At 39.7% G+C, this 9,495-nt stretch overlaps 1 protein-coding gene across 2 annotated transcripts in view; it reads left to right on the forward strand.

The window, feature by feature from the left end:
• The first annotated feature begins 6,304 nt into the window (after positions 1-6,304).
• LOC306847843 (interleukin-17 receptor C-like) overlaps positions 6,305-9,495 on the forward strand; it is a 31,396-nt gene continuing 28,205 nt past the window's right edge. Inside the window, exons 1-2 of one of the 2 annotated variants that reach the window (XM_079382031.1) lie at positions 6,305-6,378; positions 9,085-9,272. In XM_079382031.1, coding sequence (XP_079238157.1) covers positions 9,168-9,272 — 105 coding nt within the window. In that variant the 5' untranslated portion in view covers positions 6,305-6,378; positions 9,085-9,167. The remainder of the gene's footprint in view (positions 6,379-9,084; positions 9,273-9,495) is intronic. The other variant, XM_079382030.1, reaches the window with a different exon arrangement.

Consider the following 9,495-nt stretch of genomic DNA (forward strand, 5'->3'; position numbering starts at 1 on the left):
TGAAACAGTATAATCTGATTTGGGAGAAGGGGGTAATTCTGTCAAGCTCTCGGACATGGGCCGGGCTAGGGCCTGAGCGTCTAATTTGAGACCCCCCCCCCCCCCCCCCTCCCTCAGGAGGGCCCGAGTGAATATGATGTCCAGGGGACCCGGAATCCGTAGCGGTGCCCCTGCTCACAGTAAGAGGGGACATTGAGCTAAACTAAGGCGTTTGATGCCAAACCTACTGTATCTCAAGGCATGAAATGCCATTTCCAACCCACTGCACTTCTATATCATGACTTATACCCAAGTTAAACAAGGTATTCAGCTGAAAGAAATGTGGCAGGATGAAAAGGGTTATGTGACATCAGCCTTCTATTTGATCAGATAAAACATAAAAATATATTTTAAAATTTAAACAGAGATGATATGCCCTAATTTAAAGCTGTGAATAGGGTCCATTTTACTTCACATTGACATTATGCACAAATGCATGAATAAGGTTTGACAACTACAGCAGGATAGCGACTTTATTTTTATTTGATAACCACTCAACCATGGTAGCTACTCCATGTGACATCAGAAGACTGAACTGGGTGAACTATCAACAGAACAAAGAAAGTCACATCTGAAATGAAATGAGCATGAGCAAAAGATAACACCATTTTACACTTTGGCCCGAGCACATCTTTACAGCTCTACAAATAAAGGGTAGGTGCAGCACAGTGCATCTGAAACAATTTTTTTTTTTTTAAGTGTATTAATGTTCATATAAAGATATTATCCAGAGTTAATCAGTTCTTATGACCCTGAAATATCACACAAATTGTGTTGGCAATTCTCTCAGTGTTCAGTTGGTGTAAATGAATGTTCATTCAGGCAGAAATGCTTTGCACAATGCAAACACTTCATTCACTAGTTTATCTTCAGAACATTTGTGCTCAAATGTGCAACTGCTTCTAAGATGTAATATGAGTGCTCCAGGATTAGTTGGTGAATTTGCATAAGACCCATACAGTAACTATGCTGTGCGTGACACAAACATGAGCATGCAAAACAGCACACGGCACACGATAAACAACCTGATCTTCCTCCACATAGATGCCAAAAACAGCATTTGAGCTTGAGGACAGTCACTTCTCTTCACACGTGTATTGATAATGCCATTTTGCTTTGTTTTAAATAGTTTTGCTCGAATCAAAGTTCACTGACAAACTGAGCAAGATTACCTAAGAATTCAGCCAACAAGCAACTGTTTTAAGCAGTGACCAGTAGTCTAATAACAGCACTTGGTGTTTCCCTTTCAATACGGTTCACTCACATTGCGTTATCTTAACACATATGGGCAAACTCAGTTTCTCAGAAATATTCAATTCAAGTTTATATCTATAGCGCTTTTCACGATACAAATCATTGTATAACAACTTTACAGTAAATTACAGTGGCTACGTTATATTTAGTAGCAGCTTATCAGTGGTCAAGTTGATGTCCATATGGCAGAAATGTACAGTAAAAATCATGCAGCTAGTTATTGACAGCAATGATTATGTTACGGTCTAACTTATAGCAAAGTTTGGTAGTTCTGTGTGTTGTCTGAGGGTTGGCATCATCTGAGCCAGGGCTGTCCAAACTCGGTCCTGGAGGGCCGGTGTCCTGCAGAGTTTAGCTCCAACCCTAATTAAACACACCTGAAGCAGCAATCAAGCTCTTACGAGGCATACTAGAAGTTGTTGGAGCTAAACTCTGTAGGCCCTCCAGGACCGAATTTGGACAGCCCTGATCTGAGGTCTTCTGAGGGGTCAGCATCATCTCTTCTCAGGTGTTCGGTCATCTCAGATGTTTTAGGGGTTGGATCCAGACTGAAGCTTGTGTAATTTCTAGTTACCTCGGGATGCCAATCCCACAGCAGAAACAGAGAAGCAAATAGAGACATTAGCATAGCTGCTGTTCCATCCAAGCAAAAAATGTGTTCAACCCAAGCAAAAGAATGGTAATGTGCATTTGATCAGATATATCTGAAGTACAAAGTTAAATAGAGAGAGTGTGTCTGAACCCTGAATGTTATCAGAAAGGTTATTCCAGAGTTTGGGAGCCAACTGTGAAAAAGCTTTAAATCAGGCTTCAGAAATACTGAAGCCTAATTAAATATCTTTCTTGAAGCTGCACAAATAAATGTCATTTCAGCCTGCCAAAACGGACAGGGCCATCTGCCTCTATAAGTTGGCACTGCTTATTTTAATATTCAGATAGTCCCTCATCACAGACCATTCTTGAGATTCACGTTCTGCCTCGGAATGTTCTCTGAATGTCCTCTTCCCCTCAGGACTTTCCAGAGGATGCTGGGCCTGATGGTAGCCACGTCCTCAGTAGTTCCATTGGGCCTGCTTTATATGCAGCCCTTTCAATACTCATCTGGGATGCCTCTGCCTCAAGGTGACTCACAGCTGTGGCCCATTGGAGGGCCCCTCGTCTGGATCAGACAGGTACTCAGCTGGGACTGGTTTCCAGAAGGAAGGTGATGACAGATGCTTTCAACTTAGGTTCCAACTAGGCTCCTGATCCAGCAAACATATCAACTGCCTGGAAATGATGGAGTTTTTCCTGGCTCCCAAAACCTTCCTGTCAGCCCTAAAGAGGCACCACATCCTGGTCCATTCCAACATCATGACAGTGGTGGCCAACATAAACCACCAATGTGGAATCAGGTCGTGGCCTCTATAGAAGTTGGTGAGGCACTTGCTCATATGGGCACACTAAAGGCAGTGCAGTTGATGGACATGTTGAACCAGGGAGTAGGCATGTTGTCCCGGGGTGGCATATCTGCAGGGTAATGGAGACTCCACCCCAAAACAGTTCAAATGATCTGGGAGGTATGATCTGAGGCGCTAGCCCATAAATCAGGTCAGGACTATTTTAAGTCAGGGAGGACAGATGTTCGGTCCTTATGAATGAATGAATGAATGATGCATTTATATAGCGCCTTATTGTGTATTGCAGTACACCCAAAGCGCTTTACAATCATGTGGGGGGGTCTCTCCTCAACCACCACCAGTGTGCAGCATCCACCTGGATGATGCGACGGCAGCCACAGCACAACGGCGCCAGTGCGCTCACCACACACCAGCTACACGTGGAGAGGAGAGGGAGTCATAGAGCCAACCAAGTGGATGGGGATTATTACGGGATTATTACTTATGGTGGCCCCACTCTGTAGAAATCAATCGTGGTTCCCAGAGTTAAGGTCTTTACACACTGAGTCGGAAATTTGCGTATTAATTAATCCGTTGCGAAAAAAAATTAGCAAAACAATACAAAATGGAGTCTTCAAGCAGTGAGGATGATTTTGTTGTCCTCTCTCTTCTTAAAAAGAAAAAAAGAAAGGAAATATTGGGTCCATCCAATCCTGAGATTGTGTAGAGAGGAATGCGAGTTCCCCCTCCTTATTAAGGAGCAGCGGGATTATCACGGGTGATTCAATGTTTACTTCAGGATGTCAGTGGCTCAGTTTGATGCTTTGCTAGCGATACTAGAGCCACATATTAAAATCTTTAAAGGATTACTTTTCACAAAAATGAAAATTAGCCTGTGATGTACCCTCAAAGCATCCTAGGTGTATATGACTTTCTTCTTTCAGAAGAATCCAATCAGAGTTATGTTAAAAATAAGGGGCATAAGGGGATGCTTTTTGTTAACAGTCCAGAAGATGTGAAATAAAGTGCACGCATCCATAATAAAACGTGCCTCACACGGCTCCAGGTGGGTAATGTAATAAACAAATTTTTTCTCACTTTTATAACCTTAAGTACAACACTAACTAATTGTAATATAAATATTAAAATAGAAGAAAACAAATATTTAAAACAGTCATTAATGGATCATAATGCCGTCAACGTAATAATCAATGCACAATACGATGTAATGTGTTGCATCTCTGTTTTTCAGGGGCTCTGGCCATTAACTGAGGTGCTACATCGCTCATTAAGTATTTACGCCAAAACGGTATTTATTGTTTAAATTTAGTAATTAGACTTACAAAATTTGAAAGCTGGGACTTTATTTCAATTGAAAAGTCGGGTTGCCAATCTGGCGTGAGATTTACTCGGGCAGAGTTAGAACATGAGACAGAGACTAAAAGATTGTGCCTAACGCCAAATGCGTGAGAGTTGGCAACCCTGCTAGACGCCTCTATGCCCTCAAGTGGTCTGTGTCTCTGACAGTCTGGAATGAAGACCTTTTGTCTTGTGACATTTCTTGTCCTTCCTTCAGGAGCTGCTGGATAAGAGGTGCAACAACTTCCACGCTCAAAGTATATGCGGTGACTATCGTGGCTAACCATGCTCTCGTGGCCGGCTAGTCAGCAGGAAAGAACAACTTAACTGTGAAGTTCTCAAGGGGAGACTAAATCTGCCTAACTTTCATAAATTGCAACCTGGGATCTATCCACGGTCCTCAGGGCACTTTGAGGCCCTCCGTTTGAGCCTCTATAGTTGGCCAAACTGCAGCACCTTTCGCTTAAGACCGCAGAACCAACCTGTGCCCCTGATGGTGGACATTAGGGCCATTTTTTGTCTGAACAGTCCCCATGGCCTTGGTCTCACTGATTCTGCACTGTAAAAAAATTCTTTAAAATTTACGGTAAAAACCGACACCTGTGGTTGACAGAATTTTACCGTAAAAATACGCAACATTACGGTAGCAACTGATATAATGTTAATATACCAACCTATTGAAGTACTGAAATCTGTTTTGTACATTTGTAATACACTGATAACCACCAAAAGCAGGTGGTGATGAGAGTCACATGATGAATCAAAGCCTATCACAAGCAGCTTTTAAATAATAATATATGTGACCCTGGACAACAAAACCAGTCTTAAGTCGCTGGGGTATATTTGTAGCAATAGCCAAAAATACATTGTATGGGTCAAAATTATTGATTTTTTTTTTAATGCCAAAAATCATTAGGATATTAAGTAAAGTTCATGTTCCATGAAAATATTTAGTACATTTCTTACTGTAAATATATCAAAACGTCATTTCTGATTAGTAATATGCATTGCTAAGAACTTCATTTGAACAACTTTAAAGGAGATTTTCTCAATATTTAGATTTTTTTGCTCCCTCAGATTCCAGATTTTCAAATAGTTGTATCTCAGACAAATATTGTCCGATCCTAACAAACCATACATCAGTGGAAAGAGTATTTATTCAGCTTTCAGATAAATCTCAAGATTAGATGTAACATGCAACCCTAAAAATAAACAGTTGTTTCAACAAAAAAACATCACATTTAAAATATAACACTGGGAATTCTGGCAATGTCAATTTACAGTTATTCACTGTAAATTATAGGTTCTTTTTCCACTTACAAAAACGGTATACTACCATAAAATTACATGTAATGTCCAATAGTTTTTCACCGTATATAGTAGAGGGATTTACTGTTAACCATTGAACCGGTTTTTACTGTAGCATTTTTACAGTCGTTTACCATTAAATTCACGATTGTTTTTTACAGTGTGGGTTAGTTCTGTCCTTATATTAGCCCATAATACCTTGCAGGGCAGCTTTTTGTTCTGCGCTTATAACACAGCACTATTGGATTTTATTCCCCATAATTATTTTAAGTTAATGCAATGTGAGTGAACTGTATTGATAGGGAACGCTCCGGTTACTAACGTAGCTTCGGTTCCCTGAGGTAACGGGAATAGGCATTGCGTAGCTGGCTGTGCTACTATGCTGCAACAGTCAGTTCTGCCGCTTACAAGTTGAAATATTCTGATGACATGGCATTTAGTGCTAACTTATATAGGCAGATGTCCCCATCTGTTCTGGCAGGCTGAAATGCCATTTGTTTATGCAGCTATACGCAAATGTTATGAAAAGGCTTCAGTATTTCAGAGAAACAGAGTTTTCCCATAAGCATTAAGTTGTCGCAATGCCGTTATCTAAGGGAACCAAGCTTACATTAGTAACATTAGTAGAATTTGTTTTGTTTTTTTACATTTAAATGGTACTCAAGAAACTGGTCAGTACATGACAGGCAACAATGATGTAATAACTGTAATTATTTAAGTAACTGCCTGGATTTCATAAATACAAAAAGAAAAATCAATGAAATGCGCAGTTTTGTTATACTGTACAACATCAATGAGATATAATCTGTCACACTTTACATTAGAGTGTTGTGTATGTATTTAATGCACGTCTTAGTTATTTCTGAGGTAGCTGGTTTTGAAGTAAATATTGAGAGAGTGTTTATGAAAGAGTGAAGTGTTTGCGCTGATGTGCTGCTGTTGGGTGGAGTACGAGGATATTTGTTATTCCAAGCAGTTCCCTGTCAAACAGCTGTAGAGCTCCGCTCGCCTCCAACCACTCGCTCCGGAGGAACACATGGTGAGTCATTTCACTTTTCTAACCCACAAAACAAAACCTCAGTATTCAGTTCCTGATTTACAAATGAATACATTCAGTGTTTCATACATCTATGAGCTTTAATTTGAGAAGACTGTATCTGTCCTCAGGCTGCCTCGTCAGTTGCATTAGCATGTGTTAAACGGGTTTATAACCTGCCATAAAACATTTTACGTATTCACACAAACAAAATGTAGCAGCTGTGAATCATTCTTTCAAATAATGATTCTTTTAATTATAGTAACCATATGGCAAGCGGTTTTGAGTTATTCCTTCACAGGATATGAATTCTTGATATCAACCATTTGATATTTACTAGTTAAAATGCTAATTCTTGATATCAACAATTCAGTTTTCACTAGAGACAATGTTCATTTCTGATATCTGAAAATGTATTTCTGAGATCAAGAATTTAATTCTTATTCATTTTTAATTGTTGATATCAAGAATAGACATTTTTACTAGTGAGAATTGAATTGTTGATATCAAGAATTCATATCCTGTGAAGGAATAAAAGTCAAAACGGCTTGCCATAGTAACCATGGGGTTTTTTTGTTTTTATTTGTAGCAAAACCATGGTGTATTTTCGAAAGGGAGTTTTTGAAGTATTGATGCAACAAATAAATATTTAATTCGGCAGAAGCCATAGATAAAAAGTTTTTTTTAGATAAATTCTCTCTTTCTCTGTCTCTCTCTCTCTGTCTCTCTGTCTCTCTCTCAATTAAATATGTGCTTTATTGGCATGACAATTGTTACAATGTATTGCCAAAGCATAGTGTTAACATTAAATATAGAACAAGTATGTATATAAAAAATTTTTTTTTTTTAAATAAAAAAAAAAAAAATACATGCATGTGTATATATAATTAAACAAAATAGAACAAATCAATTCTAGAATTCTGTGAACAGTTTAAAAGTGTGTGTTTGTGTGTGTGTGTATGTGTTTGTGTGTGTGTGTTTGTGTGTGTGTGTGTGTGTGAGTGTGTGTGGGCGCATCACTGATTTGTTGACTCCTCCCTCTTTTTGTGACAGGCATCAATGTATCTTGCTGCTAGTGAGATACAATCTTGTTTTTCACCTAATAAATACTGAAGTTGTGTTTTCTTGTTTAACATTTTGAAGTCAGGGTAAAGTGTTTCAAATTCTGGATAAAATGCCTCTCTAATGTGTTGATAGTTAGGACAGCTGGTGAGGAAGTGTTCTCCATGAGTACAGTATGGACAGATGCGGCTCTCTCTGGGCAGCCAGTGCTGTCGATATCTGCCCGTCTCTATAGTCAGAGTATGACCGCTCAGTCTGTACCTCGTCATCTGTCTTCTTAGTTTACAGTCTTTCACTGTACTCAGATATTCTGCAGTTGTGTAATTTCTATTTAGGGCCAAATAACATTCAAGTTTACTTTGTTTTTCTGTTGTTTCTTTCCAATAGGTTAGATCATTTTCTTTTTGTTCTTTTATAATTTGGTTGGGCCAAATGTTGTGGCTGATTATTTGAGTGTCCTGCTGCTGGATGTTAGTCATGTTAGTCTGTGTTTGCAGCTTCAGGACCATCTGAATCAGGGGACTTTTTTCAGGGTTCACTTCATGGTTTTTAAGGGCTTTAAAAAGAGTTGGGGTCGCTCATTTTTAAGTGTTTCCAAAATGTGATGGCTCGTTTCTCAATGTGCATTAGTAGAGGGTATTGGCCTAATTCTGCCCTGCATGCGTTGTTGGGTGTGCTCCTCTGTACTCCGAGGATGCTCTTACAGAACTCAGCATGCAGGGCTTCAAGCGGATTTTTGTCCCATTTCTCAAATTGGTGATTTAGGAGAGGACCCCACACTTCACTGCCATATAATGCAATAGGTTCTATGACTGATTGGAATATTTTGAGCCAGATCCTAATTGGTATTTGAATTTGCATAGATTTTTTGATGGCGTAAAAGGCCCTTCTTGCTTTCTCTTTCAGTTCATTCACAGCCAAATTTAGTTTACCAGTTGCATTTATCTTCAGCCCGAGGTATGTGTAGTTTGTGGCATGTTCAATATTGGTCGTACCAAGGGTGAAATTGTGTCTCTTTCCCTGAAGTCTGGGTCTTTTCTGAAATGTTAGTACTTTGGTTTTGTTAGGATTAATAGTCAGGGCCCAGGTCTGACAGAACTTGTGCAGGATGTCCAGGTTCTGCTGTAGACCCTCTTCTGTTGGAGACAGCAGAACCAGATCATCTGCAAACAGCAAGAACTTAATGTTGGAGTCATGTAGTGTGAGGCCAGGTGCTGCTGATTGTTCCAGGAGTTTTGCCAGTTCATTAATGTAGATATTGAAGAGGGTCGGTGATAGTGGACAGCCCTGCCTCACACCCCGCTCTTGAGTGAAGAACTCTGTTCGTTTATTTCCAGTTTTAATTGCGCATTGATTGTTTGAATACATTGTTTTTATAATATTGTATGTTTTACCCCCAATATACTGTTTAAGTTCTTCACAATATTTATGGCGTAAATCTGCATTGTTTGGTTGTCTATGTTTTTGATTTGATAATTGTCTTAATTTTTTCCTTATGGTTTTACAGCCTAAATCAAACCATTTTTAATTTTCTTGTGTGGTTTTATGGATTTTCTTAGAGGATCTCTCTCTCTCCCTCTCTCTCTCTCTCTCCCTCTCTCTCCCTCTCTCTCTCTCTCTCTCTCTCTCTCTCTCTTTCTCTTTCAGTCTCTTGTGAACTGAGTGGAGGGAGGTGGTGAGTTTCAGAGGGAATCCAGACAGCATCCAGTGTGTGTGAGTGTGAGTGTGTCATGAGTGTGTGGCCCCTGCTGCTGGTCTCTGTGCCGCTGTGTATCTTCACACGGGCGCTGGAGAGGATCGAGCTCCGCGCGGATCATGCGCTCACCTGTGGACAGGTACAGTATGGTCAACACGTCTGTCTTCCTAACTAGATAGTCTGTTCACTTTTTAAAGTTACTAATACACAAGCATATTGAGACTAAAGTAGCTACAATTAGCTGAAAACATAAAACTGTTGTAAACCTGTTTCCATCCTGCTTTCCAACTGTTAGTGTATTCACCGGGATTCCAGCTCAGACATGTTTCTACATGGATACAGTTACTAGGAATCTGCCTGTT

Source organism: Barbus barbus (genome assembly GCF_936440315.1).
Source record: "Barbus barbus genome assembly, chromosome: 28".
Lineage (NCBI taxonomy): Eukaryota > Metazoa > Chordata > Actinopteri > Cypriniformes > Cyprinidae > Barbus > Barbus barbus.